Source organism: Falco biarmicus, chromosome 17 (genome assembly GCF_023638135.1).
Source record: "Falco biarmicus isolate bFalBia1 chromosome 17, bFalBia1.pri, whole genome shotgun sequence".
NCBI classification, from domain to species: Eukaryota; Metazoa; Chordata; class Aves; order Falconiformes; family Falconidae; genus Falco; species Falco biarmicus.
Window position 1 is genome coordinate 5,109,251 of NC_079304.1, and position 16,287 is coordinate 5,125,537.

At 55.4% G+C, this 16,287-nt stretch overlaps 1 protein-coding gene across 2 annotated transcripts in view; it reads right to left on the reverse strand.

Moving 5' to 3' along the window:
- SKAP1 (src kinase associated phosphoprotein 1) overlaps positions 1-16,287 on the reverse strand; it is a 155,723-nt gene that overhangs the window by 1,100 nt on the left and 138,336 nt on the right. For both annotated transcript variants that reach the window (XM_056362162.1, XM_056362163.1), the window contains exon 11: positions 12,646-12,758. In XM_056362162.1, the coding sequence (XP_056218137.1) occupies positions 12,646-12,758 (113 nt within the window). The remainder of the gene's footprint in view (positions 1-12,645; positions 12,759-16,287) is intronic.

Here is a 16,287-nt window from a genome sequence, read left to right on the forward strand (position 1 = left end):
CTCCCCAGGGTAAATCCTTCCCACACTCCATCCTGCTCCGCTCTCCCTCTTCGCCCTGGGTCCTGCGGGCCATGGCTCGGGGCGCGCTTGGAAACGCAGCGTTCAGTTCACACCCTGACATTTTGGGGTGTTCTGTTTTCAGATGTTTGTCCTCAGGATGTCCCAGAGCCCAGCCTGGAGCTCTGTGAAGCCCCTCCAGCTGGATCGTGCCTGGGTAACACGGCCCCTTCCCAGATTTACATGTGATTTTCCTCTGGCAGCAGATACAGGAGGCAAATAATAACCGAGAAAACTTCCCCCCTGGTGCGTGCCAGAGGAGGAGTTAGCACGCACAGGCTTAGGAAGTTTGCCATCAAAAGAGGAGAATATTTTTTTTAAAAAGGAGGTGTTGAAAGTGATGTGCACAGCAGCACAGCCGTCCCGTGTCCCACGCGAGTTCTGACCCCCCGCCCCCCCGCTGACCTGGCTGGGGCATTTAACAGGTCCCCGAGCTCATCCCTGCTTCCCGACGGGGAAAGGGATTTGCTCGGGAGCGGGGCTGAGTCACCAGGGACAGATGCTGCTCCCCACACCTCCAGCTCTGCAGATGGTGCTGCCCTCGCTGGAGCTGGGAGGGGGTCCCAGGAGCCCTGACACCCCCTGGGCTGGGATCCTGATGCTCCCCAGGGACCCCAGCAACCAGCGCTGAGTCAAGCCCCTGTGATGCTGCTGGAAAAGGAGCGGAGAGGGATGGGGGCTACGTCCCCCTGCCCCACCGTCCTCATCAGCCAGGGGGGAAAAATCCTGCTGCAAAACCAGAGGGTCCGAGAGGGACCCCAGGCGTGATGGGGAGCCCCCAGCCTCTGCTCGCCCACCCCCAGCTCTGCCATAGCCTGAATGCTATGAGGTATTTTAAAATAATTTCTGCTTTGATGAATTGCTGGGTAGTCCGCAATTGCTCATAATCCAAGGGAGGAAAATGCAAATGAGAGCCAGCCGAGAACTCGCGGCACCGAGCGTTTATTTCACTGCGCAGTGCCAAAAAGAATTAAAACAACATTAAACTCCCAGCAATAATGTTTAAGTCCTCGTTTCCAAGTGCCAAATTGCACCACTCTGGATCATACAGATGTTCGTTAATTATGCTAATTTTTATTAAACTATTAAAACGAGGAGTGCACTGGCACAGCAAGGCAGAGCCCAGTGCAGGGTGAACTCTGCTCTCGTCTGGAGGTGCTAATTTACATCTTGCTAACGTGCTGCTGCCTGGTACCGGGTTTTGGAGGGGGGGTGAGGAGAAGGAGGGAGTCTGAGGATGGTTTTGCAGGAATCTACCTAATTACACACTAATGGGGCCTCTGCGCTTGGTACCTGCCTGGACTGGGTTGGTGGGGGGGGGAAGCAATTTAGCTGAGACTTTACAGAAGGGACTGAAAACCCACTAATCGGGAAGATAATTGCTCCAGTGAGGTTGGTGGGCCCCAGGCGTGCTGGTACAGCGGCATCAGGAGAGGGGAGTGGGATGCTCTGCCCCCTCCGCCTGCTAAACCTCCATCGGGTGCTGCGTGGCAGGGGCTCGGCAGGGTGCTGGAGGCAGCACCCATGGGTGCTGATGCCATGCCAGGAGCCCCTGGGGGACCGTAGCATGCAGCACCAGGCACAAGGCAGGAGGCAGAGCAAAGCCATCACTCTGCTTCAGCGCCAGAAATGCAGCAGGGCCAAGCAAACCAGAAATCCAGTGCCCTTTCCAGGCTGGCATGTAATACGGAGATGTGTTTGGGGGTCACCCCAACACCCCCGCAGCCATCCTCCCGGCCCAGCCATCCTCTGCACGGCCGCGGTGGCCTTGCTCTGCTCCCAAAATGCAGTGATTTTCTCCCAGAAGGAAGAAACCCCCTCACAGCACTTCTCCACGTTTCATTCCTGAGATCCCTGGTGCCAAGCGAACCCAAAGCAGACGCTCATTCAGATAATCGTCCGCAATCAGGGTTTTTATGGCGGGTTGGTGCACGGGGCCATAAAAAGCTTTATGCTGCTAATCTCTATCGAAAAGGGAGAAGGAAAAGGGGGGAAAAGAAACAACAAGACGACAACCACAACCTGGTTTCTCTCCCTGCCTTGCACCATGGCTCCTCCAGCATCACCCAGGAGAGATGATGCTCGTCCGAGGAAAGTGGGAGCCCCTGAATGACCCAGCCACAGATCCCCCCATCAAAGGGGACATCCCACAGCTCAAGCCCACAGTCACAAAGGTGGTGATGGGAATGTGGCCAAAGTGTCCCCTGCACGACCTCAGATGGCTGGTGAGACCCTAAACGCGCAGCTGCACCTCTCCAGCAGTGCTTCCCCTGCTCCACCAAACTCAAATTGTCCCGTCTAACATCCCTCCTGCCCCTCTCCAAGAAGCACAGGCTCCCTTCCTCTGCTGAGGGGATGATATTTACTCCCCGCTGGTGCTCCCGAGCCCTCCTTGCTACCGTGCTTCTTCACCAGCCCTCGTAAACAACCCCGTCGGGCTTGGGGAACGCCATTAATCAGCCCCCTTCACACAGAAGATCAATGACGCTTTGATGGATGCCAAAGGAAAAGCCAATCAGTCAGGGACTTATCGGTTTATGATTGCTTGGCCCCATTATTAGTGCTTGTGTGTCATACATTATTGTTAGGAAAATGGAGGAATCTAATTCATAGATGAGGTATGGCGGGCGTGCGAGGGGTCGGCTGACACCAGGGAGTTTTATACCAGGTCAGCTATACATCTATTTACCTTGGAACCAGCTTGGAGCTGCAGCAGGCTCTGAAATCCAGGGGCTACCTGTCCTCGGGGGATCTGGAGCCGGCAGCTGCTGAGGGATGCAGCTGGGGATGCCATTTCCTTGGCGCATCACCCAGCCTGGTACACAGAGGAGTTCATTTGGGTGATGCTCACCCTTTGCTTCATATCGTGGCCTGCCATTACGTGCCCCCTCACCACGCTGCTCTTTTGTGGGGTAAATTGCTACAAAAATAAATGATTCCCACTTCCTTCCAACGATTCAATTCCCAGCTGCTGTGAGGAGCTGAGGACACACAGCTGGGGCTTGTCCCACCTGCAGTGCCTGCTCCGGCACTGCCCAGGGTGGCTGCAGCATCCCACCCCACCGGGGTCCGCGTGTCCCACCCACCCAGGTGCTCCACGTCCCAGCCCAGGGGGAAGAATCTAACAGACAGAAGGGGCTCAGAGCAAGCAGTAGCAGCAGGGACGGAGGAAGAGGAAGGTGATGGTTCCCAGCTGGGGAAGGCCAGGCAGAAATGGCCACCTGGGCAGCTTTGGCAAGCACAACAGCACAGCTCCTCCCTGAGAGGGAGCTTTCTGTGGGGATACTGGCCTGATCGACAGTGATCAGGATTTAGCCCATTAGCCATTTCCCACTAAAAACAAGCAAGCAACCAACCAGGTGAGCAAGGCAGTGCCACGGACCAAGGTGGCCGAGGACAAACCCACCCTGACTGCGCCACGGCAGCGGCATGACCTGGTTTCGGGATGCCGACGCAACTGGGGCGAGAGGGCTGTGCATCCCTTTGGGCACCCTGGGGCTGCTGGCTCCCCACCAGGGTGCCATAGCCAGGGGGTGGCACGGGGGGGGCACACACGGCCGGGCCCCCGTGCAGCACGGGAGCGGGCAGAAGGTGCAGCTGGAGCCCTGCCAGCCGCCGGGGCCGAGCTGGGAGACAATAGCAGCGGCGGCAGCATCCGATCCGCGGCACTGATGGGATTGGGAGCCCATGTGAAACTGCCGTATTAATATTTATTCCATAAAGCGCGCGGCTCCCAGCTTTGCGCGGCTCTGCCGCGCTCTGACCGCAGTACCAACCCTCAGGCACCGCAAACACAATTTGAAAACAATGTGACGGAAATGTTTAATCTGCTCAGCCCATCTGTGCTGCGTATTTCTCCAGATCTCCCTGAGAGAGGCGCCTTCGAATCTCCACATTGCCTTTAATATTCTCCTAAATCACCTCCCCACTGCACTTCAAGGGCCATTGCTACAATATCACAGGTTCATCGAGAGTGCACGGGAGAAGGGGGGTGCAGGGAGGGGAGGGTGAGGGATGGGGGTGTTGGCTGGGATATTTTTTATTTTAAAATATTTCCCAGGGATGGTGTTCCTGTGCCCCTCGGACAGGCGAGAGAGAGGAGAAAAAAAAAAAGGGGGGGTGGGGGTTGGAAATCAGAGTGAAGTTATTGTGCTGTTGCTGGGAGGCGATTAGCGAGGCTGTTTAGAAGCAAACAGGCTGGAATGGAGCAAAAGTCATTTCCAAAGAATCGCTTTTATTAATCTCCTTCCTCGGCCGCTTGCTTTCACGTGTGGCTGCTGCTATTCCTCTCTCTGGAGGGCCCCATCCTGCTCTGAGCTTCAATGCAAAACAGGCGCGGATGCTCGGGTGAGGGGGGGGTGCCCCAAAGCAGCGGCAGCCCAGGGTGGGGGTGGCTGGGCCTGGCACTCCTGGGTTCCCCCACCCCAGCACAGCCGTAACCTAGAGCCAAGATGCTCCAGCTCAGGTGCATCCCCACTCCCTGCCCCAGTTTCCCCATCACACCAAGGCTGATACCCCCCATGCAGCTTTTTAATACTTAAAGGCAGCTTCACAGAAAGGTGGGGACAGACTTTTTAGTAGGGCCTGTAGCCATAGGACAAGGGGAGATGGTTTTAAACTAGAAGAGGGAAGGTTCAGACTAGGTGTAAGGAAGAAATTCTTTACGCTGAGGGTGGTGAGACCCTGGCACAGTTGCCCGGGGAGGTGGTTCATGCCCCATCCCTGGGCACAATCAAGGTCAGGTTCAACGGGGCTCTGAGCAACCTGGTCTGGCTGGAGATGTCCCTGCTCATGGCAGGGGGGCTGGACCAGATGGCCCTTAAATGCCTCTTCCCACTCAAACTATTCTATGATGATACCTCCACTGGGAAGGCCCCTGCTCCCTCCCCAGGTTGCTGGGTGCTGCCATCCCCAGATCACTCCACAGCTGTTTGTGGGGTCCAGTGGATGTGCGGGATGCATGGTGTCCAGGGGGGATGTGCAGGGTGCAGGGAATGTGCAGGGTTGGGGGGTGCATAGGGTCTGGGATGCTTGTGTGGGGTTCAAGGGGGATGGATGGTGTACAGGGAATGCATAGAATCTGGGGGCGCAGAGGGGATGCACGGGTTCTGGGGGTGTGCAAGGTGCAGGACGGGTGTGTGGGGTGCAGGAGATTCACGGGGTGCACTGGATGCCTAGGGTGCAGGGGGATGCGTGGGATGCTGGGGATGCTCGGGGTGCCAGGGGTGCGCAGGTCCAGGGGTGTGCTGGTCTGGGGGTGCGCAGGGGGGACGCTTGGGGTGCCGGGGGTGCGGAGGAGGGATGCTCGGGGTGCCGGGGGTGCGCAGGGGGGATGCTCGGGGTGCCGGGGGTGCGGAGGAGGGATGCTCGGGGTGCCGGGGGTGCGCGGGCCCAGGGGTGCGCGGTGGCAGCGGGCGGGCCGGTGGAGCATCCCCCGGCGTTGCCATGGCAGCCGCTCCCGGCTTCGCTTCCTGCATCCCCGGGGGCCGGCGCAGCCGGATCCACCTGCTCCTTCCCCGACCCTCCGCGGGGTCATAGTCAGGTCGGCAGAATAAATGAACGTGAGCACTAATGATGTGTTCGCTGGCTGTTTATGCTCTCTGTGTGTCAGGGGCACTCACATTTAGAGAGCTCATTATGGCTGCAATTAGACTGCACCATTGCTAGATATTTAACTCCTTTTTCTTTTAAATTAGCATTTTAATAACGTGCTTTGAGCAGGGGAAACAAAATGACCATTTTTCACGGACAAACTTCCTAGCTGTAGGTGCAACTTTAATGGCAAAGTTGCAAGGGAGGTAAAATAAGATCAGGCCGGTTCCCTTCCCACCTCTCCCTGCCCTCTCCCCCTCCTCCCCGCCACCGGGAAAGGGAAGGGGGGGGGAAAAACCAGGAGAGATTTGTATTTGCTTTATCGCACACTCCATTTCCTAAATTTGTTCTGCAGCCAATTATTTTCGCCTTTAAAGTCCTGAACGCTCACGCCTGATGAAAATTAGCAGCCATCTGAGTTAAACTCTGCCTGTGACCTGTGAAGAGGGCTCGGAATAATTGCGTACATGTGTGTGTGCACAAGCGTGTGTGCGAGGAGCCATCCATCCCTGCCTCCCCGAGCTGCGAGAGGGGAGCGGGGGGGTGCGGGGGGGAGCACCGAGTGCCGATTACGTGATGGGTATTATCAAAATATCTTTATACAGTAACCCCCAGGGCTGCGTCCCTCCAAAGGTCACTGCAATTATTTCCCCTTCATTCATAACTCTTTGGCTGGGCTTATAGGACCGGGGGAGGTGGGGGGGGGACATGAGGGGGGCAGCTGAGGGGCTGGTGGTGGCCACTGTGCCAGGAGGAGGGATGGGGACCGGTAGAGGGGACACTGGCAAAGCCAATGGCCCTGTGACTTTACTGGGAAGTTGCAATTCTCTGCACCCACTCCCCAAGCACAAAGCCCACCCTCAGCCAGCCCCAAAATCATGGCTTCACTCCTCCATTAGGATTTATGCTCCTAATTAATTGATGACCCTAAACCACCCATCTTTCCCTCCGGGATTGCTGTGGGGCCACGGGGAGGGGGTGAGGGACCCCAGGGGTGGGTGCACCTTCTGCTGCCGGGCTGGGAGAGGCACCTGTGCCAGGACGGGGGGGTCACTGGGAGCGGTGCCCCCCTCTCCCCGGACACCAGTCCCAGCCCCGGCCGGCTCCAGCCCCTTTCTGTAACGACCAGCAGCCCCCAGACAGCCCAGGTCAGGGCCAGGAGCCAGAGCAGGGACCCCCAGACCCCTCCCTGCAGACGAAATCGGGCTGAGGGTCCCGAATCGGTGGGGAACCACAGCAGGGAAGGGCGGGAGAGGAGGGAGAGAGACGCAGCCTTCGCGAGAATGATGCTTTAAACATTTCCTCTTTCGCATCCGCTCAGCTGTACCTTAGACGCCGCCGTTTCATAAATACAATCCGGGTAGCGCAGACTATAATTCGGTGATAGCTACCCCAGGACATATCTAGATACACTTCTGTTATTTTAATTAAATACTGCATTATGGTTTGTGACAACTTCATCGCTATAGCGTAAATGAATTTGGAATTAAAGTCTTACTTAGGCATTCCACTACTTCCCCCCCCTTCCCCTCCACCCCTCCGTGTTACAAAGCAAAAGGCTATAAAATCAAGATGTTTGTTCATTTACAGATGGAGCAGCTTGGAAAAGGGGGAAAAAAAAATAAAAGGAGAAAAGGCAAGAGTGCAGAAGTGAGTGCAAAACCGGTGGCTTGCGAGCATCTTTGGGTGGAGGAGAGCACAAACGGGGATGCTGAGCCTTCATGGTGTGCGTTACCGTTCTCCGAACCCGGCTCCTCTGAGCACCCTTTCCCCCGGCCGAGGGGTTTCTGTGCTGTCCCTGACTGTCATTTTTAACTCTTGATTTGTGACTGCTGCAGAGAGGATGAAGCACTGGAAGTTTTAGACCTTTTGGGATTTGGTCCATGGGAAGGGCACAGCAGCAGCCGGAGAGACTGAGTTATGGCAAAGGGAAACTTTTTATTTTATGCCCAGGCCTGGGAGTTTCAATTCCATCCATCTATTAACTCGTCTCTAATGAAACTAGACCGTACGTGACATTTTGCAATATAACTGCTTTAAATGTTACCACATCAATTGGTTTAAATGTTACCCGCGCCTCATGAACCGGGAGATGGTTTTATAATTATCTCCGTCTCTCTCTAATGAACAAAGATTTCTACTGTCTGCTGGTATTTTACATTAGCAAAGGAAACAAGGATGCCTGCTCGAAGCACGGGTGCTCAACAGGCTCAGACAAATAAACCCCACAGCTCGTGAGGGTGGCAGAGGCGTTGCCTGTCACCTCTTGGTGAATCGGTGCCAGATTTAAACCCTTCCTGACCGGTGTTGCCGACGTGCGCTTGGGGTCTCATCCTCAGGTCTCCTCTTGTTCCCTCTATAGCTGACGAACCACCCCCCCCAATAAAAACAACTCGCATCCATCTACCCGCACGCGCACACATATATATGTATATAATATGTAGATCCATAAAACGATGGCAGCCTGGGAAAGTTATGGCCGGGGAGGGATGGGTTTAACGACGACGCTTCGCTTTAATATTTCCCCTCGTAGCAACCCCAAGTGAAATTTCCACTTCCATTTATGAAATAAGCTGGGAAATCGTCGGGCATTTGTTATGCTGGAAACAAAAACCTTTTTTTTTTTTTTTTTTTTTTTACCTTTTTTTTTTTTTTTGGCCACCCATTTGAAACAGGGCATTGCAGCAAATGTCACCCCCACCTCCCTGGCATATTAGCGAGGGGCTCGTTACTAAATCTCTGTCTAATAAAGGCAGAGTTGACTCTGGAGGAGATGCTGGTTATAACGCTGGCTTTGGAAAATGGAAGGATTGTCACACTTAAAGACACAAATTTCCTCTGTAATATATTCGAATGGAAACCTCTGAATCCAATACTACATGGGCATATCTAATAAATTCACAATATTTCAGCCTCAACAGCCTACGACGGTTAGTTTTAAAGATTTATGTGGTAAAAAATTACTCGGTGATGAATATAGTTTATTCTGTGCAGTATTGGAGGGTATAAGGAATTAAACTACTGTCTTTAACAGTGAATTTATTATTACCTCTGTCAAAGCCAAAGTCTTTAACAGCATTTATTATAAATTTCAGTGCAAAATAAATGGTCAGAGTACGCCTTAAACCCCCCCAGCAGAACCACGTGCCACCCCAGGAGAGGTTCACGGACCGGGGGATAACAGCTCAGCAGCCCCCCGTGACCTCCAGGACTGGCGCTGGGGTACCACGGCTGCAGGGAAGGGGACACCACATGTCCCTGCCACGGCCACCACTGCCCCGTGGGGACCAGGGTCCCCCTGAGGAGGGCAGGCTGGCACGCTTGGAGCCGGCATGGTGGTCGGTGTGGGGTGAGAGCAGCGGGGTTGGGGCAAAATTTGGGATGGAGCATTGGGGAGCCCCCACAGATGGGGCAAAATCTGGGATGCGGCTTCGGGGATGCGCAGGCTCTGGGCATCATCAGCGCTGCCTCCCTGGCGCTCGGCCACCCTTTTGTCCTCGCCTGCAATGGGTGTCCCCTCATTTATAAAAATTACCTGGGAGGAATGAGGCTGCCAGGGGCTTGTTCTGGACGATTGGTTCCCGCCGGGGGGGCGAGGGGGCTGGCGGGGGAAGGATGGCCCTCGCTTGAATTTGACCGGTGGGTGACCGTTGCCTTCCAGCTGACCCCGCCGTCCCATCCCCATCCCTCCCAACTCAGGAGCCTCCCAGAGGGGTTGTTAACGGGAACCGAACGCTGCTGAGCCTCGGGGGCCCATCCCTGCAGCCCACCCCACCGGAGGCTGAGCCCACCGCCCCGGGATGCAGCTGCGCTGAGCCCCGACCTGGCTCATCACACGTTGGCTCCATCACCCTGAGGTTGAGCGTATCCTCGGGGGCCCGTGGCCACCCCCCGGCCTCTCCCCACGAGCGAGATGGTCCCAAACCCAGGCAAAATGCCACTAGATGTCACCACACACCTTTCGCTCGGGGTCCGGGGTACGGGAATATGCCCCCCCCCCCTTCCCCCCCTGCTTTCATTGAAAGCAATTGAGAGAATTAACTTATCCGGTTTTATGGCCTGCTTGTCACATCCAACTAAGCCCACTTAAAATAGGAAGTCTCGCTGCATTCAAATAATTATCATAACATACAAATCACTCAGCCAGGGGACAAGGGACTGGTGCCGGGGAAAGGGATGCGACGCTGGCGTTTTGCTGGGATTGCTGCTCTCCCCTCCCCAAATTCATTCCCACGTGTATCAGCCCAGCTGGGCTGCACTGAGCGGCATGGTAGCGTTTTGGGGTCCCTGTAAAGCAGAGGGATGAGACGGGGTACGGGCTTTGCTGCTTGGCCAGCTCTGGCTGTGACCCACCCTGTCCCCGTTATCGCGGCAGCACTGGGGCCCAATGAAGCACTGGTGGCACTAGGGTACAACAAGGAGCCTCCTGCCCGGGTCTGCAGGGGTGCTGAGCAAAGCCCTTGACAGTGGCACTCCCTTGACTCCCAGTCAAAGGCTCCCAGTGCTGGCACAGGTGCCCAGGTCGGGGGTCGGGGACATGGGGACACAGCACTGAAGGGACCGCTCCGAGGAGGGCTGTGGTGGGTGACGATGCTGCAGGCAGGACCGTGCATCCCATCTGCTGCAGCATCCCCCACCCTCCCCGCACTCGCAGCCCTGGGGCTGCCGGCTCCCCCCAGCTACTGATGTCCACTAACCCCCAAATCACTTTTTCCCGCTGCTGATGCTCGAAATGTCAGACAGGACCCAAGCAGCAGCCGGCGTGTGTTTCAAACACACCAGATGGATTTTTATATTAGCTACTATTTCATGTTCAGACAGAGCGACCGCACCGCTAAAACGGCAGCCTCGATGCTGCCGAGTTTGCTTCTGTGAGATTAATTCTGCGAAATTAATTGGGACAAGATTGAAAAGGAAATTAAAATGCAGCTGAGTGAACAGGCTTTTCAAACACCTTTCCCCCCCCTCCTCGCTGCCCCCCTCCTTTCCCCCCCTCCGGCCCCACGCCGCCTCCGTTCTGCGGCGGCCGCGAGCATCCGTTGCACAAAGTAATTTACGGGGGAAAAGCTCTCAGGACCGATCGGTTACGTGTGAGGAAGCCAGCACAAGAGTCACAATCTGGAGCCACTGAAGAGAGCGAAAACCCTGCCGTGACTCCAAGCTGTGTCCCCGAGCTGGCACGGGGGGGGGGACACCTGACCCGCTTGGCCGTCGGTGGGATGGACCAAGGTGCTGACAGTGCACGAGCACCCTGGGCTGCGGGTGTCACCCCCCAGGGACAGCCGTGGGCTGCTCCTCGTGTCACCCCCTGGATAAATGAGGTGATGAGCCAGCGCTGTGGGTTCAGTGCCCGGAGCACATCAGCACCGTCCCGGGGGAAGCAAGTCGCTAAATGCTGCCATAAAGTGCTTTGAGATCCACAGATGGGGAATTCTCAACCTTCCAGAAAGGGGCGGCGAAGCCCAGACTCGAAGCTGCTCTCTGCTGCTGCCAGGGATGCAGCTGCCTCTGCGGGGATGCACAGGAGCTGGCCTCAAAAGCACCAGCTAAAAATGCCCGTGCCACACCAGCTGCGAGCTGGCGGGGAGGCGGGTGGGCAGCCCACACCGGTCTTAGGGGTGCCCAGTGCCAGCAGCGCCTGGCTCCGAGCCTGTGGGAGCGAAGGGCACCCGTGCTGGGGTCCAGCCTCAAGGGCTTGGATGGATGGACAGACCTCCAGGGAGAAGCCTGATGCTGCTGATGTTGCCGTCCTGTCCATCACTGTGGCATCCGATCACCTGTGTCCACCCTGGGGACATCCTGTGGCTGCCAAATGAACTCTGGACCTTTTTCTCAGCTCTAAATGTGGTTTTAAGAAGCCTGAGACTTGGAGGTGCTCTTCAAAGGACTGTACCTGCCACAGTTGAGCCATCGCTGCACCCACTGCCCTTAACCACTATGGTTGGGCTCGACCTTCCCTGGGTGGGTGCCCACCGAGGGCAAACGCAAAACCAGCAAAAACCAGTGTGCTGGCCATGCCCGGTGGCCTGGGGGATGCTGCTCAGAGCATGGGCAACGCTGTGCCCTGAGATGTGGCTGCTGAACCTCCCCAGAAAGGGGGATTGAGCCAGAGATGTGGTGTTGGCAGCCAAGGAACCGGCCGTCCCAGCACCTCGGCCAGGAGGATGCTGTGCACAGGGGGGATGGTGCTGTCCCCCCTCCTCACTGCCAGAGCTGCACCGAGCACCAAGTCAGGTTGCATCATACATTGCAAAACACCACCAGCAAAATGCAACCCCCTCCAAGCCACCGTCCCCATGCTGTATCAGGGTGCAAAAGCGCGTTGCAGAGCATCGCCCCCACCACGCAACGCCCCCAGGTTCATCGCTGTCTCTTGGGGTACCAAGCACATTGCAAAATACCACCAGCAACGTGCAGCCCCCCAGGCTCATCGCTGATCCCCTGCCAGATCAGGGTGCAAAGTGCATCACAAAACATCACCCATGAAATGCAACCGCCCCAGTTCATTGCTGCCAGTCGAGGCCACCGTGGTCCAGCAGGGACCGGCTGGGAGCCAGGACAGAGCCCTGGGGGGACAGGCAGGGTAGGAGGGGGTCACACTGGTGGCTCTGCTCTTGCCCCTGCAGACCTGCTAAGGCAAACACTTAATTTATTCACCTGCGTGTGCTTGCCGAAGGGAGCCCTGGTCACACCCGGCTGAGCAACTCAATTACCCCTGTAATACCTGAGCAACAGCACGTACAGACTCCATTACCATGAAAAAAAAAAAAATAAAATCTGGCTTTGGGGCATTAGAAATGTCACGTGTGAAGACAGGGGGTACTCACAGGAGTGGCATTGATGGGGCAGTCACGGAGGGGGGAAGCGGGATGCCGGGTCCGGTTGCTATTTAACTCTGCTCTGGAACTTGATTTTTAGCAATTTCATCAGCTCTTGACCTTGCAATTGAGCCCCAGCCCCGTGCTGATGAACGTGGGGCTGCCGGCGATGCTCTACCTTGCTTAGGATGTAGATGAGGTCCCCGCGGCGGAAGGAGAGCTCGTCGGGATGCTCGCTGATGCAGTCCCACATGCCTTGGTAGTAATTAGCGTAATCTCGCTGGGGACCTCCTGGGGAAAAACAGAGAGGTCAGGGTGACAGGGAATTATATGGGGAAACATTGGGGTGGTGGGGAGTGGGGGTGGGGGGGGGAGAGGGGCTGGTATTCGTTGGGGAAAGGAAGGAAATGTTGGTGTTATTAATTTTACGCTTCAATTAACAGGCAGAGGCCGAAGAGGTACTGCAGGAAAAAGAGGCTGGTCAATAAATACACGCAGTATCTATCAGTAAATACACATAAACCTGCTGATAAATGTTTCCATTTTGGAAGACCCTGAATTAACGCTATTTACCACAAACCACAAAGGGACCCGAGGTTGCCTTCCCTCTTTCCCAAGCCCTTCATCTCCTCCTCAGGCTCAAATCAAGCTGTCCCTGGGGTGGTCATCCATAACCTGGTCAAGACGGGACACGTGGCACCAGTGCCAGCTCTGCTGAGCAGTGTCCCCACCACAGTGACAGCCATGCCAGGGGCCATGGACGAGCACTACGGTTACTTAACATGGGTATTTGCACGGGGCTTCTGGGAGGATGCTGCTGGGGGAAGGTGATAGTCGAGTTTATTTATTAATTAAAGCAGCTAAGCAGGGGATTGCAGGGCCCGCTCAGCAAGCAAACCGCACCGACTGTTTGACTGGGAGCGCCCAGAGCAGGAATGGCGATGGGAGGAGGGCAGGGAGCAACCACCTGCCTTCACCCCCTATTGCCAAGAGGTCAGAGAAGGTCCCAAACCTTCCATGCCATGATACAGCCCGATAGCTCAGATCTCCATCTTCCCACCGAGCTGTGAATTTGGGAAGGCAGAGCCTCCGCTCGATGCCTGTGAGCACGGCCTGCTGCAGAAAGGGGAGAGAACGTCAGCCAGCAGACTCTTTTTTCCCTATTTTTTTGAGAAGCAAATGATCCGTTTGCTGAAAGCCGTGGGTTTGGGCTGATGAGGCTGTTGGCAAGCGGTGCCAAGGCTGGGGACCGCCCTGGGCTAAATGTGTGTGTGGGTTTTCTGGAAAACTTCACAGCAGCGTTTCCAGAATGAAACATTTCCATCTTTGCCAGCTCAGAACGGCATTTCCCACCCCAAAAACTGGCTTAGAGACCCCAGCCACCATGCAAGGTGGGTCGCTGCCATGGGGGCAGAAAGCATCCCACCCTGTGATGGAACCAGATGAGCCTGATGCCAAGCTCTTGCAGAGCCCCACGACCAAAGGAGATGCTGCTGTGCCCAGTTTGCAGGCTGGGGAAGCGACCTCTCCCAGCACATCTAAAAGATCCTTCACAGCATCAAAAAAACACTCCCAAAACCCGCAGAGTCCCAGTTTTCCAGCACACAAGACAGCCATTCAAACATGCTTCTGGACCAAAAACTTCAGGCAGGAGACTGCTCTGATGGCATGGCACCAAAGTGGGGGTGAATCCAGATGTCACGACATGGACATCTCCATGATGTGACCCTCATGGATAATTAAAGCCAGTAAAACCACGTTCTGCAGGGGTGTGGGGATTGAGCACTGGGGCTGTACCAGCGGTCTGTGCTGCTCTGCCACGCGGCTGAGCCAAGCCCAGAAAGCATAAATAGAAAATATTGAGCACATGTTGGAGGAAATGTTTCTAATATGGTATAAGGGACCGAGTGATAAGGGTGCATCTGGAGTGCTGTGCCCAGATTTGATCACCTAAATATGAAAAAGGACATTACAGAGATGGATAATGGCACAGCAGGGAGCAACTGGAATGACTCAGGGACTTGGGGAACTTAAATAGAAAGGCTGGGAAAAAAAAAAAGTAGGTCTGCATCCTTTGGAAAGTATTAAAGGGGGAGCACACAGTGGTGAGGAGAAGATTGTGGAGGGAATAGCAGGAGTAGGAGCTACTGAGTTATTTAAGCTTGTGCTAAGTGCAGGAACCAGAGGTTATGAACTGGAGGCAGAGGAAATATCAGGGCGTGCGGGCACCGAGCAGGAGGATGAGGCAAGCAGCAGCTTTGGTAGAGGCCAGCAAACTGTGTAATTAACAGAAAAGGTCGTTATGGGAGGAGGGTGTGAGGACAACATCGCAATGCAGGGAATAACCTGGTACGGGGAGAAGGTGCTTGGCACCAACCTGCTGGTGTGCAAGGGTGGGGAAAGGCTGCACCGGTGGCATAAAAAATACCGGTAATTCTGTGGAGCATCATCATTAACTTGCTGCTAAAGTGATTTAAATGTAGCGATGCCCCGCACCAGCCTCTGCTCCTCTTCAGAGTTCTGCTCTGTGTCACTGAGGTATCGGGAGAGGAAGAGGGTTTGGATTGAAACAGAAAATACATCTCCCTACAAGTCGTTTCCAGAGCCAAAAGCGCCCATTCCTGCCTGGAGCTCCCCAGGGACAGGGAGCCGTGGGGCTGCTTGCCCACACCGAAGATGCTGCCAGGAAGCTGGAGTCAGCCTTGTCCCAGTTGTCCCTCATTTAGCAGGAACACCTGGGAGATGCCTCCCTATCCCACATCTGCACTTTCCTGCTTATCAAAGGAACAAGAAGACCTTGGAGGCATCTTGCCATCGCATCAAAGAGCAGAGAAAGGAGAAGCTGCTGTGAGACAGAGGCTTCGCAGAAGCCCTACGCAGGAGCCTGGACATGATACTCCACAAATATCAAGGGAGGAACATTTCCAGCCCACAGGAATGTTCGTGCTCCCAGTTTGTGTGTTTTTTCCAACTATGTCAGCTGGTCGGATGGAAGGTCTCACCCCTGCCTCCAACCCTGCCTTCAAAAGGTCAGAATTAATTGCATCGGATGAGGAAGATGCCTCACGATGAAAGCGCGGCCGGGCTCTGCGCTTAATCCCCAGCCGCAGCTTCAAAAGCAACGGAGAAGTTTGTGCCAGCTGCTAAGAATATCTTCTGAAAATTAAGACTGTTTGCAGCAAAGGGATCCCGTCTCCCATTTTAGCACTTCAGGACAAGGCCAGGCGTGGGAGGATTTCTCTCTGCAGCCTCCACAGGGGACAGTGGGTGTCCACGATCCTCCGAGGCTGGGTGGGACGTGGGTCAGGCCCAGACAACCCATCCCAGGGCTCCTGCCTTACCCTGCACGAATCCCTCTCACTTTTACAGCGAAGAGGTTATGTTTAAAAAGCCCCGGTACCCCGTCTAGACATTTAAATCTGTGTTCAGGCAGAGCCGTGATTTCAGTGTGACTGATTTACACTGATGTAAGTGGGACGAGAGCCTGCTCCCGTGTTTATGGGCCTTGGGGTCATTAAGAAAACCAGCCAAATGTGACAACCGCATCATTTTCTTCTGCAGCCTGAGCAGCCCCCAGAAGAGGCTGTGGGAGAGGCACGAGCCGCCCCAGCCCCTTTGCTCCGGGCGTGTTGCTTCACAAGCTTGTTGATGCTGAAACCTAATGACAACCATCCCCAGCTCAGGGCTTTTCATGGCTGTGCTCATGCTAGGTGAAACCTCCCGCCGCGCTAGGCGCTGGGGACTGCGGTGCGAAGCAGGCTGCGAGGCTTTGTTGTTTTCCAAGTAGAGGAATTTTGCTCTGTTTGTATTCGGCTGGTAA